Source organism: Alexandromys fortis, unplaced genomic scaffold (assembly GCF_014885135.2).
Source record: "Alexandromys fortis isolate MF-2015 unplaced genomic scaffold, M_Fortis_MF-2015_v1.1 scaffold_54, whole genome shotgun sequence".
In the NCBI taxonomy this organism is placed as follows: domain Eukaryota; kingdom Metazoa; phylum Chordata; class Mammalia; order Rodentia; family Cricetidae; genus Alexandromys; species Alexandromys fortis.
The window spans coordinates 9663466-9685709 of record NW_026067958.1 but is presented as its reverse complement, the minus strand read 5'-3'; the positions used below and the strand labels follow the sequence as shown (position 1 = coordinate 9685709).

The window sequence follows — 22244 nt, the reverse complement described above, 5'->3', positions numbered from 1 at the left end:
ACCAGACTGAGAAATTTCTCCTCAGCCCTAGAAAGTGTACTTTTCTGCAGGAATTATACTTGGTTCCTGTTTCACATAGAACTGTTTGGATGTGGGCAGACCTGCTTGTGCCCAGCTAATTTGAGTGTTTTCTTAGATAATAGATGCAGAGATTTTTCCTTGTCTGTGCTCTCACCAGTAATCAGAGAATTAAACGGGACATTTTAGAACCCAGTGGGTGAGCTTTAAGTTTCTGAAGTGTGCTGTAAGAAGTGGAATGGAGACAACAGTATGCTATCCACTGTACCAGAGCTCCAGACATGAGAGGATCTAGTGACTGCTGCTGTCAGTTTATAGTCCCTGTTAAAATAAGTTGATCAGATTTTATGTGGGATTGTACTCTTTGCACTTTGATTCATCTTGTAGCGTGTTCTTGTATGTAACATATAATACTAAGGGTTGGTTTTCTGTGTTTTAGTTTTTGTGGTTTTGAAGATCAAACCCAGGTCTTTATCCATGTGAGGCAAGTGTTGGACTACTGAATTGCACCTACAGCATGGTGGTTTTGTTGTTGTTGTTTTTTAAGATTTGCTTATTTTTATTTTATGTGAATGAGTATTTTATCTGCGTGTATGTATGTATGTGCATAACATGCATGGTGAGTTCTCATAGAGGGGTTCTGAGTCTCCTAGAATTAGTTATGGATAGTTATAAGGCTCTTGTAGGTAGAAACCAAACTCTCAGGTCTTTGTAAGAGCTGCAAGTCCTCTTATATGCTAAACTATCTCCAGCCATGTTTTGTTTTAGTTGTGCGTGTTTCTGGGCTTTATAATATAGTCGAGATACACAGTGTGATGGTTATCTAGCAGCAGTTGATTAACTGGGAGCTCTCTATACAGCCCAGGCTTGCCTCAAACTTGGAGCAAACTGACTCAGCCTCCTGATTACTGGGATCATAGGTATGGGCCACCAAGCTTGTGTGGTAGATGGAATTCCATTAAAGATAGGATGTACCTGTAATCCCAACCAACAATCTGGAGGTAAAGGAGGGGGCCACAGGTTCCAAGACAGCTGAGCTAGACAGTAGGACCTGTGTCAGGCTCCTGCACACACGGTGTTTCCATGTGTTGTCACTGTCAGCAGGAAAGTCAGAGGCCCTCAGGGGAATGGCACTGTGCTCTCTGGTGACATGATGGGAATCTTCCTGTCCAGTTCCATTGCAATTTCCTGACATTTAAAGATGATTTTTGTGTGTACCGGTGTGCTGAGTGTGTGATGTAAAGGTGATACTGGGCAAGCTGCATTCGTTCACATGAATGATTAAGCTTGTGGTGCTGATTGCTCTTGTGGTTTGCCCTAAAGAACAACATTTCCCAGGGAGCCTCTCGGTGAGGGCTGTATAGATAAGAGCCTAAATGTGCATTAAAAGCCTAAGAAGGCAGAACTCAGTAGTGGCCCCTGATCATTTATTTGGTTTTCGGGATGATCTGGGTCAACCTTCTAGAACTTTCTAGAGTGATGGATATGTTTTCTAATTTGTACTTTCTGGAACAGCCCCTTATCATCAGATACATGTGGGTATTTAACACTTGGAATGCAGCTAATGTGTCAGGGGCCGAATTTTAGATTTTACCTGATTAGTATAAATTTAGTCAGAATGATTAGGGGATAAACATCATTTGGTTAGAAGCAGAAAGAATCAAACGCTTTCTACCTCTGTCCCTCCATATAAAGGTCTCCAGAAGCCTGTTTATGGAGCAGTGACAGGCAATTGGAAAACAAGAAAAATCCTATGTAAAGTGTGGATGGCGAGTCCTGTGTGTGTTTTTTTTTTTTTATAGCTTTTTACTTACATTCAATTTGTCTTGGCTTCCAGTGTAGAAGACATAGCAGTAAGCCTAGCTAGCATGTGTGCGACTCTGAAGACAGACTCTAGAAGCCTTTGTTCTTTAGGAAGCCCAGGCCTTGCTTTCTGCAGCCATCTCTGTGGCGTCTGCTGGTGAGGTCACTCGGTAAATGATTGCTTATGGTTCCTCTGTCAGCTTTTAGTTTGGACGCTGAGCAGCCTGACTACGACCTGGACTCTGAGGATGAAGTGTTCGTAAATAAACTCAAAAAGAAAATGGACATCTGCCCATTGCAGTTTGAGGAGATGATTGACCGCCTAGAAAAGGGCAGTGGTCAACAGGTACAACTTCATTTCTGTGTGTTTGTGTGTTAATATAAATGCCTATATTATGTGAAACTATGCAGTATGGAGGACAGCTGGGCCAGCAGACTCGGAAACTAGAAGCATAAATTTATATCTGTCTAGTGTTAATCTGTATAATTTTGAGCACTATATTTTCAGTTTTTTGTGCCTCGGTTACCCCAGCTGTATGTAGAGAAAAAAATAATAAACTGGAGGGAACATGGTGACACATACTTTTAATCCCAGCACTTGGAAGGCAGAGGCAGGCAGGTGGATCTCAGTGAGTTAAAAGCCAGCCTGCTCTACATTTTAAATTCCAGGTCAGCCAAGGCTGACCCTATCTCCAAATCAAAAAAGTCTTCAACTGCCATTTGTGTTTTTAGTGATCAAGTAGAACGTGACTAATATCAAATCCTAAAGTCAGGAAACACAGCAAGCTGTGTGACCTGTGAAATTTGATGAGCTCGTTGTAAAGATTGAACACACAAGGAGTCAGCTAGTACAATACTTGCCTAGCGTGCACATTGGGCTTGTTCCCCAGAACCATGTAAATCAAGTGTGGTGGTGGTGGTGTGCACCTATCTTGATTCCAGCACTTGAGAGATGGCAGGAGGATCAGAATTGTGTTTAAGGTCATGCTCAACAAATTCAAGGCTAACCTGGGATACTTGAGACCCTGTTTCAGAAAACATACTATCATTACTATTATTGACTTTATTGTTATCATTTAAATGAAGCAGTAATGAGTAGTTTTGAGTCCTTGCATGTATGTTTTATGAAAGTGACATAATGGTTTTACATTTAGCCAGTCAGTCTGCAGGAAGCCAAACTACTGCTAAAAGAAGATGATGAGTTAATTAGAGAAGTCTATGAATACTGGATTAAAAAGAGGAAGAACTGTCGAGGGCCATCACTTATCCCATCGGTAAAACAGGAAAAGCGAGATGGTTCTAGCACAAATGATCCCTATGTGGCTTTTAGAAGACGAACTGAAAAAATGCAAACTCGAAAAGTAAGTGAATTTTTAAATTTTTAAGAAAAACTGTAGTTATTGATATCTTTTATGGCTTAATCTGTGCTTTCATATAGCAGTCCAAAAATTACACTAGAAGGGTTTCCCAGTGGTTCAGAGTACTTATTTTTCTATCAGAGGGGACAGTGTTGTGATTCCTGTGCCCTTATCAGGCAGCTCATGCTCACCTGTGACACCTGCCCCGCGGGATCCAGTGATCCACTTCTGACCTATGGGCACTTTAACACACACACGCACAAAGTTCCGTTAATCCCACTGGAAAATATTAAATAAGTTGACCTTTAATTTTTATGGGGGCCTTAATAATGCATATTAATACTGGCTCACTAAAAAAAATTATGTATAGAATTGATAACTCTGTGTTCCCTTCCTGTGTCTTTAAACTGTAACCCTGCAGATGCATACATTCTATGTACAGCTAGTTAGAAGTACTTCTTGAAGTTAAGCAAACAACTTTATATTTTCAGAACCGCAAAAATGATGAAGCCTCATATGAAAAAATGCTTAAGCTGCGTCGGGATCTCAGCCGGGCTGTGACCATCCTGGAGATGATAAAGAGAAGAGAGAAGAGCAAGCGGGAGCTGCTGCACCTGACACTGGAGATCATGGAAAAGAGGTGACGTCATGTTCGTGTGTAGGGACTGATGGAGAACAGCTCGTGCTTTTCCTGATTATTTGTGATTATAGGAGTAGCTTCTTTAAGTAATAGAGACGGTGATTAAACTTGGTGAAATTTTATTCACAATTTTGCCTTAATTTTCTCACAGTAATTTGGTTCACAGGTGTTTCTATTGAGAAATTCTTTTCTTTTGAATCATTTCTGTGGTTGTGTGAGGCAGAGTAGAGAGTGTGTGTGTTGAATACTGGTTCGTTTGGGGGGTTGTGGCTTTGTGGGGGATTTTTAAGTACTAGAGGTGAGACCCTGGGGGGACATTGTGCACTGTAGGCAAGCCTGTTGCAGTTAAGCACCAGATGTTCATAAATTTTAACACTCAGATGACCACTTGGTGAGGTAGAGAATAAAAGCTCCAGGTCTCAGGGCCCTGCTTCTCAGTTCCTCTCCCCCCAGGGGGGAAAAATCACTTAAGTTTCTTGTGATTCATTTAGAAAAAATACTTTGTAGCACAGCCTGCCCTAATTAGCAGGGGTTCCTCGGCAGTGCTTGAGGCACCTCAGCCTTGGGATTCTTCCCCCAGTCACTTTGTGCACCAGCATAAGGCTGCAGGGCTCTGGATTTCGCTCCACCACTAAAGTGCTCGCCTGGCAGGCACGGAACTCTCAGTGTGAGCCCTGGCACCACATGGTCCGTGTATGGCTGCCATGGCCTGTAGGAGGTGTGGACACAGGAGAGTCCAAAGTTCAAAGTCAGCACCTAGATGACATCTCACCACCTTCTGTAAATTGAGTTCCCAGGAACCCAGTGTCCTCTCTGGCCTCCATGGGGAAGGTACACACGCAGTGCGCAGACATGTATGTAGGCAAACCACCCATATGCATTCAAGGTCACCAGTGCATACACAACCAGCCTCAGATACATGCCTCAGAAGAGTAGTTCATCCCACCTGAGGCAGATACACAAGGTAACGGGGAGAGGAGGGGTGTCTTGGATTAGTTTGGTTTATAGATCATTTCATAGTGTTTATGGAAAAGATCCATTATATGTACCGCTAAGTTTCTTCTCTGTCATTTCAGGTATAATTTAGGTGACTACAGTGGAGAGATCATGTCCGAGGTCATGGCCCAGAGACAGCCGGTGAAGCCTACGTATGCCATCCCCATCATCCCTGTTGCTAACAGCAGTCAGTTCAAACACCAGGAAGTCGCGGACGGGAAGGAGTTCAAAGTTCATAAGGTGATTAGGACTTGGTAACAGGAGAAATAAGTCAGTTCTACAGTAAGGTGTGCTGTACACTGGAAGGAAAACTAGCTTCTCATGACAGTTTCATTCCTCCTTCTCTTACTCCTCACAGGATGAGGGAAGGCCTTGTTATAGGTCTGCTGACAAAGGGGGTTTGCTGTAGGGGATATGAAGTGTCAGTGTGATTCACAGTGCGGAGACTTGGAGAGAGCACAAAGCCTCCTGTCGTCGTAATGTCTGTGACACATCTGTGTATGAGAGGGAGAGAGTCGATCAAAGAATCTTAACATGGGGAGTGGTGATATGACTTGCTGATACTTACCCAGATAGTTCACGTGTGTGAAGGATAAAATTGGTGAGGAAGAAATAAATTAATAAGGGGAAACCAGGGAAATAAAAGATTGTGCCTTTTTGAAAATGTGCCTTAGCACACTTTCCCTTTAACCCCAGCATAGGGGTGGCGAGGGGCACAGAGGCAGGCGGGTCTGTGTGTGTTTGAGGCCTGTCTTGGTGTTAGGTGGAGACATACACAAAGTGCTCTTGTAGGGGACCTGGGTTCAGTTCCCAGCACCTACATTGGATGACTTACAACTCTGTAATTCAGTTCCAGGAACCTAACTTTCTATGGCCTTCAAAGGCACCTGTACACACATACACATACATTTTAAAAATATTGTAAGCATATCTTTGTTTTGAACAGAGAAAATGTAGATTGGAAAACCTGAGCCTTTTTAATAGTGTAGCAGTTGGCTCCCCAGCTAACAATAACTAAATTATTAACTGAGGCTGCAGGTTGTCGAGTGTGGCTTCTGTGTGTAACCGATTCATGTCTGTGTTGCAGCAAGATAAGGCCGATCTTACTCGGCCGAAGCGCAAATATGAAAAGAAGCCCAAAGTCTTACCCCCGTCTGCCATTGCTCCTCAGCAGCCAAGCCCCGCTGCACTGCCAGCCTTCAGTGCTAAAGACTTGAACCAGTATGACTTCCCCAGCTCGGACGAAGAGCCTCTGTCCCAGGTAAACAGAGGAGCAGCTCCCTGCATTCAGAAGAGGAGTGTAGACGCCCACGTGTTTGACCTCTCATTGCTTTATTTCAAGGTTTTGTCTGGCTCTTCGGAAGCCGAGGAAGACAATGACCCTGATGGCCCTTTTGCTTTCCGCAGGAAAGCAGGCTGTCAGTACTATGCTGTAAGTGTCAGACTTTCTTTGTAAAGAACAAACAGCAGATAAACTGACGAAATACAATAATTTGGATTTTTTTTTTTTTAAGCCTCATTTAGACCAAACTGGCAATTGGCCCTGGACTAGCCCTAAAGATGGAGGACTGGGGGATGTTCGCTATAGATACTGCTTAACAACTCTCACCGTCCCCCAGAGGTGTCTTGGATTTGCACGAAGACGGGTTGGGCGCGGTGGAAGGTAACTCACTTCTGCTTTCCTTGCATCACGTGCTTTAGACATTGAAATCAGAGTTTGAACTGAGGCCTCCTTGTTGAGCAGGCTGTAGCCGCTCCAGCTTGCTGTGCATGCTCCCCTCAGTTCTCCCGCCATCCTCACCTACTGCGCAGTTCTGATGGACCCCACGTAGGTTCTTTTCTCCCCCAACTTCTTAACATCTAAACTCAGTTATCACAGGCTAAAATCCTAAGAAAGGACAAGTGTAAATTGTGTTTACACACTGAGGATTTGGTTCAGGAAACTACAGAAAAAAAAAAAAGTCGTTGAATTCTGGGGAGAAGGTGGCATTCACTACTTGAGTGATTAACTCTTCTGTCCATGGCCTCGGTTGGTCAGGGTCTGAAGTAGAATACCTTCATGCATAGAGAGGAGGAAAGAAGGAGCCGCAAAGCACAGGAAAATTTTGGTTGAAAGACAAAGAAAGAAATTTTAATCCAACACTGAGGTTTGAGGCTAAAAGAACCAGAGCCAACAAGATGGCTCAGTGGAAAGAGGCCCTTGCCACCAAGATGACAGCTGAGTTCTATGCCAGTACCTACGTGGTGGAAGGAGAGAGCCGACTCCTGAAAATTATCCTCTGACCTCTGCATGTGTGCTATGCCACGTGCCCTGTGCCATGCACCCTCTGTGTAAAAGAGCTAAATACTTCAGTGATGAACAGTATGGCTTTTAAATATTCAGTATACTTTTATTCAGCTTTTGGGGCTTTCGGGAAAGGAAAAAACCTCTTGATGTAATCTCTGACGTCTGCTCCTTGTGCAGGGTCCTGCTGGACAGAGCGCATTCAGACTATGACAGTATGTTTCACCACCTGGATTTGGACATGCTTTCCTCACCACAACCTTCTCCAGTCAATCAGTTTGCCAATACCTCAAAAACCAATACCTCGGACAGATCTTCCTCTAAAGACCTCAGTCAGATACTAGTCGATATCAAATCATGTAGATGGCGGCACTTTAGGCCTCGGACACCATCCCTACATGACAGTGACACTGATGAACTCTCCAGTAGAAAATTACACAGGAGTATAAACCGAGCAGGAACAGCACAGCCTGGGACCCACACTGGCACCTCCACGCAGAGTAAAAGCAGCAGTGGCTCCACACACTGTGGTACGTTCCTTTGTGGCTTCCATTGCTATGTCAGGGCCGGGTATTCCAGCTTGTTGAGTGTGGCCCGTTATGCTGTAGATGCCTTAAGTAGCGCTTTGAATTCTGCTCAATGGCATTGTTGCTGTGTGAGTTTGTGTGTGTGTCCTTCCTTAACCACAATCACAAAGAGATGGTGTGTTATAGTTAATGTTTAATTGGTTACCTCGAGGCAGTCAATGAACCACAAGACTCATAAATTTAATTTTCAAGTAATAAGAAAGTAAAAGGGACCCCAAGTTGGTGGTGTATATTTAAACACCTAATCTGCTCTAAATTTAGGGGCCAGTAGTCAGTAGCTACACATAACTTGCTGACATAGTCATTCAGAATACATGCGAGAGATACTTAATTTTAATCCTTTGGAATGACTTTTAGATAATATTTCGGTACGATTTGAGTAAATACTGAAAATACTACAATGTCCTTGGCTTTCTTTTTTAAATCATTTGAGTCCTCATTATCTAAATTATGTAAGTTCACTATCAAGATGATGGCTCAGCTGGTCCAGGTCCTCAGCATCACGCCTGACAACCTGAGTTCAGTTCCCAAGACCCACACAGTAGAAGGAAAGAACCCATTTGTTCAGGTTGTCTTTTGACTTGCATACATGTATGCATGTACACACACAAGTACATAAATAGAGCAAAAGGGGGCTGGAGAGATGGCTCAGTGGTTACAAGCACTGACTGCTTCTTCCAGAATACCTGGGTTCAATTCCTGGCACCTACATGACAGCTCATAATTGTCTATAATTCCTGTTCATAAGGCTCCAACACCCGCACACAAGCAAGCCAATGTATGTGAAATAAATATAAATAAATTATTTTAAAAATAAATACAATAAATGAGTAAATATTAATTGTTTATTTTGATTTTAAGATAGGGTCTCTGGCTATCCTGGAATCCACTTTGTAGACCAGGCTGGTCTCGAACTCACAGATATCTGCCTGGCCTTTTAAATTATGTTGTTTAAGCTCTTCTAGGCTAATTTTGATACAGATTTTAAAAAAAAAAAAATGATTGCTTCCATAATTACCCATTTAGGTTACAGTTAAAGTGCTTTCTAAGCATGAGAATTTGCTGTCATTTTCAGAAGTCTTCAGAAAATACTTCATAAACTAATTTACTTGTTAGTTATTTAAAAAAAAAATAATTCTGTGAACTGACCAAACTTGAGAATCAGTTGGAAAATATGTTTCTGGGGTTTAACTGATTGTAGTTTCACTAATTTTAGTGATTGTTTCTCTGTCCTGTATAGTCCTTAACATCAGGCTGCAGGGCTGTTTGACGTGGAGGCTTAATTAATAAGCGTAATAGGAGAGTTTAGAAATGTAAGCTTGTACTAACTGCCCAAAAAAATAGTTTAGAAGATGTATAAATTTTTTGGAACTTTATAGAGAAAATAGCCATGTTCCATCAATCCACATCATGTCCCTCCTAAAGTGCAGACACTGAAGCGTGTAGCAGACTCCAGTCCCATCCTGACTGTTCTATGGAGGTAATTTACTGCACGGTGCTTATGTGGACATGGTGTCAGTTGCAAACTTTCCTGGTTTATTTCTCAAGTATCATGAAAAGATGAACATCAGCTGTAGCAAAAGTTCACCAAAAAAAAAAAAAAACCTAATACTCATGTAGTTTTGCATCTTAATCACTGTTTTTTTTTTGTTTGTTTGTTTTTTGTCAATGGGGCTTCTTGAAATGCTGTATTTCCGCATATACTTAAAGAATAAACGCCAACAGACTACACTCTGCTTTCATGCTTGTGAATATCCATGAGATCTTGGCACTCTTTCTGTGGCTCCGTAAATTACGTCAAGTGTACATTCAACATAGTGAATTCAGCTAGCAGCCCCCAAAACCGGAAAAGAAGACCTAGCTGTTGACGTGATCCATGGGAGTTGGAGCACATTTCTCCTTAAAGAAAGCATTCTCCAGGGCTGGAGAGATGGCTCAGAGGTTAAGAGCATTGCATGCTCTTCCAAAGGTTCTGAGTTCAATTCCCAGCAACCACATGGTGGCTCACAATCATCTGTAATGGGGTCTGGTGCCCTCTTCTGGCCTGCAGGCATACACACAGACAGAATATTGTATACATAATAAATAAAAAAAAATGTTAAAGCCTAGAGGCTCTAATTTAAAAAAAAAAAAGAAAAGAAAAGAAAAGAAAAGAAAAGAAAGCATTCTCCAAACGGGAATCTCATTTGATATTGGCCTGCAGAGTCCAAATATGGCCTCCTAGGCCAATCATCTCACTCCATTATACTTGCAGTTTGAGAAACAATTTTCCTTTGCACCATAACCCCCAGATGTAAGCCACGTTTGGTACCAAAGAAACCTGATTTAGTCGATGCCGGAGGAAACACTGGCTATACTGAGAGACTGAGTCTCTTCTAGCCATCCTGTCAGATGGGAGTCGGTTAACATATTTTCCTGCTGCTTAGACTAAATGATGGTTTAAAATGGAATCACTTTTTGATTATTCAATTATGATTCAAGTAATTGAAATTGATACTTACAGACAGCACCACCAGGCTCCTTTTCTAAGCAGTTAGTTTTGAACCAGAAGCTCTGCATGGAGGCGTCATGCGTCCACTCATTTCCTTGAAGAGTGCCCAGTTGTATAGTTTGTTCCTACTGCTTGGGGTGCCAGTCTTGGCCGTTTCCCAGGCTGTGCAAGCAAGAGAAGGGCCTGAGTAGGACGTGTGTGATGTTGGGTAGCCTCTGCGGCGGTGTCAGGGAATCCTGTGTCCCCTTTGTTCCGTGTAACAGAAGGGGCATCGTGGAAAGACTTGCTGGTTGGGATTTAGAATTTCTAGGACTAGCTCTAATTAAGGATCAGTTATTTCTTCTTAATAATCATTAGTTAATATGTGATTTGGATTGTTTCCAAATAGCTTTCTAGGCTTTTTCATCTATACCAGCACTTTTCAAATTCAGTACACATTCATTTTGTGCATTTGAAATTGAAAGGATATCAAATTACCATAATTAGATGAGACTCTGTTACAGGGGCTATCAACATGGCTCAGTAGGTAAAGGCTGCTTGCTGCCAAGCCTTCCCTCCTGAGTTCTATCCCCAGTACCCACATGGTAGAAGAAGAGAATCAAGTCCCACAAGTTGTCCTTTGTCCTCCTGGTGCACTTGCATACTCTGTCTCTCTCGTAGAGAGCAAGAGAGACACAAACACACAGAGACAGACAAGAGGGAAGGAAGTGTCTGTGTGTGTAGATGTCTCCCATTCCAGTGATGCACCCTAAGATCCTAGCTTCAGTGGAATTCAGCATCATTGGAAGTGGTTTATCTAAACTCATGCCATCTGTAAAAATCTGCTTTATTTCTGTGACAGACATTCTGTGCATACAATTATTATGTTTGGCTTAATCTGTGTGTGAAAGGGACTGTAGTCTTTGCACTGATGGTATTACATTTGTAAGTCTCTAGGACTCTAGGCTTTATTCAAAGACTTGCTAATCCAGAATCTGTTGTGGAAGCTGCACTGTGAGTTCAGCAGGTGTATGTATATGTTGCAAGGGCAGTCACTGAAGGATCTTGCTTAGAAAGCTTCTCCATATGTTGTGCCAAAAGCTGCCTCAAACAAGTTCAAACTCGTCACAATGTCTCCACTGTCACACTGTCTTCCAAAAATCTGAAGTCACATCCCACGTCCTCCTCTGGCCCAGGTCTGCTTTTACTCCACACGATGACCTTCCCACATTACGCTCTGCTCGTCGGGTACCCTACATGTGAGGATTTTTTTTTAACATGTTGCTCATACAGGTGAATTGTTAAGGTTTTTATTATATCTTGTAGATTCTAAATCTAAAGTTATTTTTTTCTCTGTTTTAAATTTGAAGTCTAGCTAACTTGTGATGGTGGTAGTTCTTTCTCTATGCTTTGTGACTTCAGAACCTCAGTCTTCATCTCCAGTGTGAGGTTACAGGAGGAAGTCAGGTACCAAGGGCCTCTCCTGGTTGTAGCCCTTTTGTTTCTGCAGAGCAGTTGTGAGTCTAGATTTGCTTGATTGGGTTTGCCCACCATTTGTAAGTGAGCTAAATTTGATTGCTACACTTTTTCTGAGGAAGATATATAACTGGAAACTTTTTGCCTTGGTGCCCCTGTTCATTAGTAGAAACTTCAGAAAGTATGGCCACTTGGAGTGCTTGTTTAGACCTTGGATATAAAATCAGCTCACGTTTTAATTATCCACATTCGCTACCTTACCTTTGTACAAATTCACGTCCTTTGATCTTACTTCTGAGAGGGAGCTAAGATGACTTTGGCAGTCCCCTCGCTTAATTCTTGCCACATTTAAATGAAGACGCAGACCCACAAAAGGTGGCATGCTCTTTGAAGATTCTGTTTGTGATGGGCTTTATCGCTCCACTGCCAGTCTGGTTGTTGCTCTGTTACTTACAGATCATTTACCAGAAACATCCAGGCCAGATTTTACAACTAGAACAGCCATCTCAGATATGGAGTTGACTGACCAAATCTTATCTCTGCATCTGCATCAGCGGGAGACAGATGTTAAAATGAGATTGACTTGCCAATCTGCAGAAACTAGGTGAACTTGATTTAACTAGGGCAAAGCATTTGTTAATTACCACTAAATGCTCAACTAAAACACAAATATCAAAGATACACAAAAGAATTTTACAGGAAAAGGGTGTTGTAATATGAACACTTCTGTTTGCTTTCACTCAGATTGGAGGTCTTGAGTGAATGCTGAATTATGATTTTTCTAAGTATGTAATGACCTGATCCTTCTAGAAGTATTTTTTTAATTACTAAATATTCCCTATTGGATAAGTAAAGGAAGTTAAAGTATAACTTTCAAACCCATTGTTTAAAAAATAATATCTAATAAATTAGGTATCTTAAGGTTTAAGCAGTTGTTTTCTATAAATAATCATGTTCACTATGAACCTGCATTTCAGGCAGCATTCATTTTTGTAGGTTTTTCATGGCTTTGACCCAGCTCACTTCTATTACCTGTTGATGTGTTCATGACTTATGTCAGCATTTAGGGAACATCCTAACATAAGTAAGGCCTCCCATAGAATATTGGCTTGATCTGTAGCTTACACGAGGTGGATGCCAATTAAATGGAACTGTAGCACACACAGAGGAAGACCAGCAGGAGCACTTCTCCAGTGCAGTTCAAGAATGTGTGTAGGTGCTAATAGTTGTACGGGGCTTTCTTAAGCCCTTGGCTTCCAGGTCCATTTGAAGTGTGGTGGGAGTGTTAGCTGTCGTCTCCTGGTAGCAGGCAGAAACGCGGTCCTGGGGGTTAGTAAAGATCCCGCCCAAGTTACAGTGAAAATTAGAAAACTGGATGGGCTGGGAGGCTGACATCATAGCAAACTGGGTTAGTGTGTCTGCAGAGTCGAGCTCTGGAACTTTGGATAGGTAGTAGGTGCCCTGGTACCTGGGGATAAACTGGTTTTTGGTTTTTGTTCTTCCTCCTCAGACAGAAAAAGTGTCTTTAAGGAAGCCCTTGCAGTCAGGTGGTTCTGGGATTGTGTGCTTTTCTTTTTTTTCTCCCCTCCCCCCTTTTTTTAAAACTGACAAAAGGAAAAGAATAAAGAAACAGGTTTCCTTTTTTAAACTGCACACACTTTTGGGGGTAATAAATGAACATTTTTTTGTTTGTCTTTTTTAGAACTGAGCTCTCCATAGACACACATAAATAGCATAACACAGTGTCTTTCCTCAGCCATCACTCTGTACAGTAATCAGCATAACTCCGTTCTTATTGACTGGATTTTGTCCAGGTGGGTTAACTGGGTGGGGAAAATTCATTAACTTAACATTGGAACTTCTTCCTGTTAAAAGATTCGTTCTCGTTCTCTCTCTCTCTCTCTCTCTCTCTCTCTCTCTCTCTCTCTCTCTCTCTTTCTCTCTCTCTCTCTCTCTTTAAGTCATAAGCTGTCCAATTTACCTTTTATTAAAGGAAACCTTTGTAATGACTAAGATAAGAAGCTATGTAGACAGCGCTCTTGGGACGGCCTGGGCGCCTTGGCGTGGCAGTCTGGATAAACCCCAAGTGGATGGTGGTCACCAGGTTTCACCTCATGCTCAGCACAGAGTGCATCTCCAAGCCTGTGGACTGACAACGCAAGAGCACTTTCTACACTGTCTGGCACGAGTGTCACAGCTCTAGAAAAGCTAGTTTCCTGTGTGTGACTCAGGAAGCTTCGTTTTCTTTCTTTTTTTTCTTTAAATTGAAGCCACTTTTGTTAAATGTGACGGAAAAAGCTGGGGTTTTCATCTAGAAGTGATCTCTAGCAGGATCATGTCTATTCAGATGCTTCAATTTTGCACAAAACCGTCCTTTTCTGATGCTGGATTTTTTTAGTGTCGTAAGGTGTCTGTGGTGCCTGCATTTCTGTGAATCGTCTCCTTGTTTTATGTTCAGCATTCACAGCCGAACAATACCAGCAGCACCAGCAGCAACTGGCACTGATGCAGCAGCAGCAGCTTGCACAAACTCAGCAGCAGCAAGCAAACAGCAACTCCGCCACCGCCGCGCCACAGGTGAGGGCTTGTGTGTCGTATGACTGTCCTCACTGAGTGTTGTCCTAGAACCTTGCATCTAACCAGCAGAAAAGTGGCTTTGGCCTGAATGTACAGGGTTTAGAAAGAACATTCCAGGTGAGTGTGGAAGCTGTTCCTTCTGCTGCCCATAAGAGCATAAGAGCACAGTTCCCCTAACTGGAAGTTGCTGCAGCCCTCCCTGGAGTCCGTACCGGCCCTGTCCGCAGCCTAGAGCCCTGAGCAGCTCACTCTGCAGTTTCAGAATTAAACCCAAACCTCTTCTACTCTTTAAAACCACTTTTAAACTTAAAGCATGGAAATCATGCATAGATAGATTTGGGACTAAAAGACCGAGAATTGAGTTTTCTAGGCATCTTAAAGGGAATTTCCCAAGAGGCTTCTTAATTTTTAAATTAAATTATATCATATCTTACTTTTTTACTAAGGGATGATTGTCTTACTATTTCAAAGATGTCGTGGCTGGGCAGTGGTGGCACATGCCTTTAATCCCAGCACTCAGGAGGCAGAGGCAGGTGGATCTTTGTCAGTTCGAGGCCAGCCTGGTCTACAAGAGCTAGTTCCGGGACAGGCCCCAAAGCTACAGAGAAACCCTGTCTCGAAAAACAAACAAACAAAAATGTCTTTGGTTATGTATAGGTTGTATATGAGCAGGGAGGTTGGGTAAGGGGAGGGCGGGAGATAGAGAATAGGTGTAGAGGTTACATAGACGCTCTTACATATTTGCCTTATGTATTTGTCTAGCACTGAACTGTTTGAGAAATATATTTCTAACCGCTCAGTTGGACTTTTTGCTGTTATTGCATTCTGTACTAAAGGCTTTATTTTGATAATTGCCTTATGTATTCTATATTGTCTTATAGGATGCTCAGACGTACAAACCTTTAGACAGTGAGCTTTCCTGTCTACTAGAAGAGACTAAGGTTTCAGTGGCTATCCAGCTCTTAGTGCTGTGGAAGCTGATTTTGAGGCCAATACACTGATGACCTTTCTTTGGTGTTTTCTATCCAGGGTTTTGTTTCTAAGACTTTGGATTCTGCTAGTGCACAGTTTGCTGCTTCTGCTTTGATGACGTCAGAACAGCTGATGGGATTCAAGATGAAGGATGATGTGGTGCTTGGGATCGGGGTGAATGGCGTCCTTCCAGCCTCAGGTGAGGACAAAGGCTCTGCATGGCCCCGTGGGATTGACATGCATACATGCTTATACACATAGACACAGGCACCAAATGCAGTGTTGACGTACTTTGTTTCTCTCCCCAGGAGTATACAAGGGCTTACACCTCAGCAGCACTACACCAACAGCGCTTGTACATCCGAGTCCGTCGACAGCAGGTTCAGCTTTGTTACAGCCTTCAAATATCACACAGACTTCAGGTTCCCACAGTGCACTGAGTCATCAAGTAACTGCTGCCAATTCTGCAACAACTCAGGTTCTGTTTGGGAACAACATTCGATTAACTGTACCTTCATCAGTCCCCACTGTAAACTCTATCGCCCCAATAAACGCACGACATATACCTAGGACTTTAAGTGCTGTTCCATCATCTGCCTTAAAGCTGGCTGCTGCGGCAAACTGTCAAGTGTCCAAGGTCCCTTCGTCATCCTCTGTAGATTCAGTTCCAAGGTGAGTAGTTATTCTAAGCTTAAAATGTTTGAGCAGTAAGGCCCCTAACTTCAGCCTTCTGGAATGGCTGAGTTTTTTCTTCTTTCCCTTCTGTGTATGGAAAATGTGTGCATATAAGTATCCCTTGTTTGTTAAATAAGTAGATGTTGTGATTCTGTGTTAGTTGACTTCAGCTCTAGTTGAGAATGAGCCAGTCCACTCAGTGAGATAGTGAATGTTGCTTATGTGACTTGGGTCTCTCTGTCTCTCTGTCTCTCTCTCTGTCTCTCTCTCTCTTTTTCGTTTAACCATTTATTGTCTCTTTTATAGTTTGGGGTGCTAGACAGATAATTTTGCTATAAGAATACTCAATATCTTTTGGAATAACTATTTTTTGTCACTACAATTTTTTTTATTGATATTGAGCTCTATATTTTTCTCTGCTCCCCTCCCCCAAGGACCCCATGCTCCCAGTTTACTCAGGAGATCTTGTCTTTTTCTACTTTCTACTTCCCATGTAGATTAGATCTGTGTGAGTCTCTCTTAGTGTCCTCATTGTTGTCTAAGTTCTCTGGGATTGTGATTTGTAGGCTGGCTTTCTTTGCTTTATGGTTAAAAACCACCTATGAGTGAGTACATGTGATAATTGTCATTCTGTGTCTGGGTTACCTCACTCAAAATAATGTTTTCTAGCTCCATTTTCTTGCAAAATTCAAAATGTGGTTATTTTTTTCTCCATTGTGTAAATGTACCACATTTTCCTTATCCATTCTTTGGTCGAGGGGCATTTAGATTGTTTCCAGGTTCTGGCTATGACAAACAATGCTGCTATGAACATAGTTGAGCACATGTCCTTGCGGCACAATTGAGCCATCCTCTGGATATATACCCAAAAGTGGTATTGCTGGGTCTTGAGAAAGGTTGTTTCCTAATTTTCTGAGAAATCGCCACACTGACATCCAAAGGGGTTGTACCAGTTTGCATTCCCAACAGCAATTCAGAAGTGTTCCCTTTACCCCACATCCTCTCCAGCATAAGTTGTCATCAGTGTTTTTGATCTTGGCCATTCTTACAGGTGTAAGATGGAATCTCAGAGTTGTTTTGATTTGCATTTCTCTGATGACTAAGGATGTTGAACATTTCCTTAAATGTCTTTCAGCCATTTTAGATTCCTCTGTTGAGAGTTCTCTGTTTAGGTCTGTACTCCATTTTTTTAAATTGGATTTTGTGATCTTTTGGTGTCCAATTTCGTGAGTTCTTTGTATATTTTGGAGATCAGACCTCTGTCTGATGTGGGGTTAGTGAAGATCTTTTCCCATTCTGTAGGCTGTCGTTTTATCTTGTTGACTGTATCCTCTGCTTTCCAGAAGCTTTTCAGTTTCAGGAGGTCTCATTTATTAATCGCCAGCACCACTTATTAAATATGCTTTCTTTTTTCCATTTGATATTTTTTGCTTCTTTGTCAAAAATCAGGTGTTCAACGATGTGTGGATTGATATCCAGGTCTTCTGTTCGATTCCATTGGTCCTCCTGTCTGTTCCTATGCCAATACCAGGCTGTTTTTAGTACTGTAGCTCTGTAGTAGAGTTTGAAGTCAGGGATTGTGATGCCTCCAGAGGTTCTTTTATTGTTCAGGATATTGTTTTGGCTATCCTGGATTTTTTGCTCTTCCATATGAAGTTAAGTATCGTTCTTTTGAGGTCTTTAAAGAATTTTTCTGGAATTTTGATGGGCATTGCATTGAATCTGCAGATTGCTTTTGGTAAGATTGCCATTTTTACTATGTTAATTCTGCCTACCCAGGACCATGGGAGATCTTTCCACTTTCTGGTGCCTTCTTCAATTTCTTTCTTCAAAGATTTAAAGTTCCTGTCATACAAGTCTTCCACTTGTTTGGTTAGAATTACTCCAAGATGTATTATGCTATTTGTGGCTATTGTGAAGGGTGTTGATTCTCTTGATTTCTTTCCCAGCCCTTTTATTATCTGTGTACATGAGGGCTACTGACTTTTTTGAGTTAATCTTATATCCTGCTACATTGCTGAAAGTGTTTATGAGTTGTAGAAGTTCCTTGGTAGAATTTTTGGCATCAGTTATGTAAACTATCATATCATCAGCAAACAGTGAGAGTTTGACTTCTTTTTTCCAATTTGTATCCCCTTGATCTCCTTTTTGTGTCTTTTGCTCTAGCTAGGACCTCAAGTCTTTTTTTTTTTTAATAATTTATTTTTATTTTGTTTGCATTAGTGTTTTGCCTGCATGTATGTCTGTATCACGGTGATACAGATCTTGGAGTCATGGACAGTCATTAGCTGCCGTGTGGGTGCTTAGAACTGAACCCAGGTCCTCTGAAAGAGCAGTCAGTGCTCTTAACTACTGAGTCATCTCTCAAGCCCATGGGTCCTCTCTTACTACAACAATAACTTTGAATGTTCCGCTCTTCTCCAGGCATTGGGTGGAAGGTGTTTTCTTTAGAATATTAGTGTTGTGGATTTTGTCTGTAGCTTACTGTGTGATTAGGATTGGTAAACCTTCCCTCCCTAATCTTAATAGTTGAAATGATGTCAGTGCCTAGTAACATTTAATCAAGTCATTGTTTCTCTGCTCACTTGCCTTCTTGAATTTCAGTAGATACCTTAGTGTTTTGTTGAGGCTCTATTACACTTTCAGTATCAACTGTAATACTATAATTAAATCCTGCTGCTGCAAGGTATTAGGAGAAAAAGAAACAAAGACCTGCGTTTTTCAGATTAGAAGAAATAAGCCTACAATGAAAGCTGATATGAGGAGAGTGCAGGTAATAGTGAAGGCCGTTCTAGATGTGAAAGCTTTGTGTGCCATCCAGCTTGTAAACAGTAAACAGTCATTTCACAACCAGGGAATCCTAAGTATGCTCTGCAAAGTGTCAGCTTCCACCTGGAGTACTGGTCGATTGGATGAAGAGAAGGGGGCATCTCCAGAAGCTAGAGTAGGCTAACGGAAATAGAAAGTTGAGGAAATACAAGCGGCTAACAAGTACTTGGTTTTCCTAGGGACTCAGGAAGCTTAGTATAAAAGGGATGACAGGAGGTGGGCAGGCCACACAGCGGCTGTGTTAGGCCAACATTGAGACTTCAGCCGAGAGGGGGTGGGGGCAGTTTTGCAGCAGCTTGTTGACAGCCTTTACTCTGCGTGCCCACAGGTCTCTGTCTGCTTGGCACCAGTGTCCCATTGGTCTGATCATGACTGATCAGTCGAGTATAGTCCCCCTCTTCCCCATCTCCAGCCATCGTGACTTTCATTGCTCTAGATTGTACAAATACAGGAACATTTACAGTCTATGGGACTTCACAGAGCCATATCTACTGTTCCCTAGAGTTCACTGTACTTCCCAGGGATCGTTAGAGCCTAGTGTTCTGATTCATAATCCTGTGTCTGTCTCCCTTAGTGAGGCTCATTAGGACGCAGATTCAAAGTCCTGACCTGAAGTTTAGTCGTATTGGTTTGTTCTATGTTAAATTACTGAGAAAAGCTTTGGGGTTGGAAGCGGGAAATGGCACTATGGGTAAAGGTGCTTGCCATCAAGCCTGACAGCCTGTGTGTGACCCACAGTGTCCACACAGTGAAGAAGAGAACCAAACCTGCAAGTTCTCCTCTGACCTCCACACTGGCACGTGTGCGCACGCACATAGACACACAGTTTATATAAAGATTTAAAATGGTTCACAGCCTAGAAAGATGATTCAGTTGGTAAGTTGCTTGCCAGTACAAGCATGAGCAACTGAGTTCAGATCCCACTTTTTTTTTTTTTTTTTTTTTTTTGTATGCATTGGTTTTAAGGGTATCGGATCCACTGGAACTAGAGTTACAAACAGTTGTGAGCTGCCATGTGGGTGCTTGGAATTGAACCCTGGTCTGCTGGAAGAGCAGCCAGTGCTCTTAACTACTGAGCCATCTCTCCAGCCCCCAGAGCCCACATTTAAAAAGAAAAAAAAAAAACCTACATGTAGTGTTGAGTGCCTATAACCCCTACACTGTAGGGGGTGTGGGGAGGATGGGGCTGGGAGATCCTAAAGCTCCTTGGCAGCCTAGCCAGCTCTGTGATCTGCAGGTTAGGTGAGAAAATAAGGTGAAGAGTGATAGGAAAGGTGCCGTCTTCTGGCCACCCGGGTCACCATACACAACAAAGAAGAATGAAGGCTTAGGGCCGCCAAGGTGGTTCTGTAGGTAAAGGGACTTGCCACCAAGCCTCACAAGCTGTTTGATCCCCAGAATCTACATAGTAGAAGAAAACTGACTCCCCAGAAGTTCAGCTGTGGTGTACTCATGAGCATACCTGTGCATGCACACATACACTAGATAAGTAAACAAACGTAAGAAGAGAAGTTGTGTGGAAGACAGCTGCAGCTGGAACTTGAGAGCTTGAGAAGTTTGGACAGTTAGTGTGCTGGTCACTTGGAGTCTTCTCCAGTCTGTCGGCAGTACAGTCGGCCGTGGAACTGACTGTTGACACCTGCTTTCTGCTTGCCTGTTTTTCATAGTTACAAAAATTCATACTCGTCTTTACCCCACTGTTCCCATCGTTAAAGATAAATAATGCTTTTTCTTTGTGATCTCAGTTCGTCCATGAGAGTTAAGTAACTGGATTCTTATTCCAACAGGGAAAATCACGAGTCGGAAAAGCCAGCACTAAACAACATAGCAGACAACACAGTCGCCATGGAGGTGACGTAGCTTCCTGGGAACAGGACTGCAGCCTGGGGACATGATCAGGTGCTATGCATCAGAGGCGTTGGAACGCAGGGGAGGATGGAATGCACACGCGTTTCCATGGCAGCTGTGGGGACTCGGCAGCACTGCGCATCTCTCATGCTTCAACTTTTCTTTTCTTACTGTTAATAGGAAAAAATCAACATCTGTAAATTAAGAATGCAGCAATTATCTGTATAGTACTGCATATTTGTAATACCCTTGTATATATGTTACTTGAATACAGAAATGTTCATTTGTGATGCTTTGCACTTGGGGGCGGGGGGTGGGGAACAAACTGCAACAAGAGTGTGAGCTGTGAGCTGTGTAGCTGGTGTCATCACATCATGTGCATGGTGCGGAACCTGCTGTCTATTTATTGTGCCGTGTTTACAGGTTTTGTACACTGTACCCTCATTGGTTCCTGTGCTGTAGTAAATGTGTTAGGTAGCTGTGGACTCCTTGGTATTTTGTAATGGTATAACATAACTTGGTTCCCTCTGGGTCCTTGAGTTTTTTGTGTATCATGTGAAAAAAAAATGGTGACATACATACAGAATTTTACAAAAAAAAAAAAAAAGCATCAGTTTTTTAAACGGGGAATGTACTGTTCAATGGGGATCTTCCGGTCTACACCATTAGGACGCGCAACAAGCTAAAAATGAAGTCTCTTGAACCCTCCCGTCCCCACCGCCTGCATGTGTGGGCGGCCCCTGGTACTTAAGCACTAATGTTATGTTGCTGCTCTGCAAACAGCCCAGTCGTCCCATTTCCTTCCACACCAAAAAGTGTTAAATCAAGTACGCAAACGGAGTCCTTACAACTGGAGTTTATGTTGTCTTGCCCTTTTTTTAGCACAAAAAGATGTACTTTTTTTATTGTGGAATCGTTTGAAGACTTCATTCTTTACTTGTTCTTACAGAAAGGGTATAGGGGAGAAGAATGCAGTAATTGCTGTCCGTGTATCGTCATTCCAGTTTGTAAAACAGCCAGCCAGCTTTTTTCCTTTTAAGATTCTCCAGAAGGCTGCAAGGCCAGAGCCACAAATATCGGGTGCCTTCCTTTGGAAATATTTGACCTCTCTTCTGTGAAGAGAACGGTACTTACCAGACTACTACTAGTGCTTTGTCAGTACCGAAGTCTGAATGCCCAGTCCAATGGCATACGTTATCCTTAAGGTTTTTAATCCCACCTGGAAAATTGTGATAGAATTCTCACAAAATAAACCCAGGGCATTACATGTTGACAAACTAACGTGCAGTGGTCTTTGGCTTTTATTTCCAACCCCAGAACTCTGTGTGACTTTCCGTTATTTCAGTAAAGGGGCTTGCTTAGAAAAGGAGGGAGGGGGACTTGATGTTTTCAGTGGTTATTTTAACATGACTGTTTGCCTACATCAGTGAAAGAAATCCCCGCCCTCGATTTATAATCTCATGGAGGTGAGAAAAACTGAGATCTAAAATGTGTCATACCTAATAGGAAGCAAAGAGGGAAAAGGCAGGGCCAGTGAGTGAGACTAGAAAGCCGAGGGTGCTCACCCTATCAGGCTGGGTCAGGCAGTGGCTGAAGCTGCTGTGCATCGGGTTGAGAGGGAGCAGAGGGCAGGAACAGCAGCAGTGTGTGGCACAGAAGGGCTGGAGATGGAGCTCTGCATGCAGGCGAAGACTCTGCCTCTCTTCTCTAC

The 22244-nt window shown here is 42.5% G+C and overlaps 1 protein-coding gene across 3 annotated transcripts in view; it reads left to right on the top strand.

Moving 5' to 3' along the window:
* Nucleotides 1–21814, top strand: part of Epc1 (enhancer of polycomb homolog 1) — a 105059-nt gene extending 83245 nt beyond the window's left edge. For 2 of the 3 annotated variants that reach the window (XM_050152689.1, XM_050152688.1), the window contains exons 3-14: nt 2022–2167; nt 2976–3182; nt 3671–3819; nt 4896–5055; nt 5903–6076; nt 6158–6247; nt 6330–6478; nt 7280–7629; nt 14091–14209; nt 15239–15380; nt 15490–15853; nt 20473–21814. In XM_050152689.1, coding sequence (XP_050008646.1) covers nt 2022–2167; nt 2976–3182; nt 3671–3819; nt 4896–5055; nt 5903–6076; nt 6158–6247; nt 6330–6478; nt 7280–7629; nt 14091–14209; nt 15239–15380; nt 15490–15853; nt 20473–20545 — 2123 coding nt within the window. In that variant the 3' untranslated portion in view covers nt 20546–21814. The remainder of the gene's footprint in view (nt 1–2021; nt 2168–2975; nt 3183–3670; nt 3820–4895; nt 5056–5902; nt 6077–6157; nt 6248–6329; nt 6479–7279; nt 7630–14090; nt 14210–15238; nt 15381–15489; nt 15854–20472) is intronic. The other variant, XM_050152690.1, reaches the window with a different exon arrangement.
* Nucleotides 21815–22244: the final 430 nt, after the last annotated feature.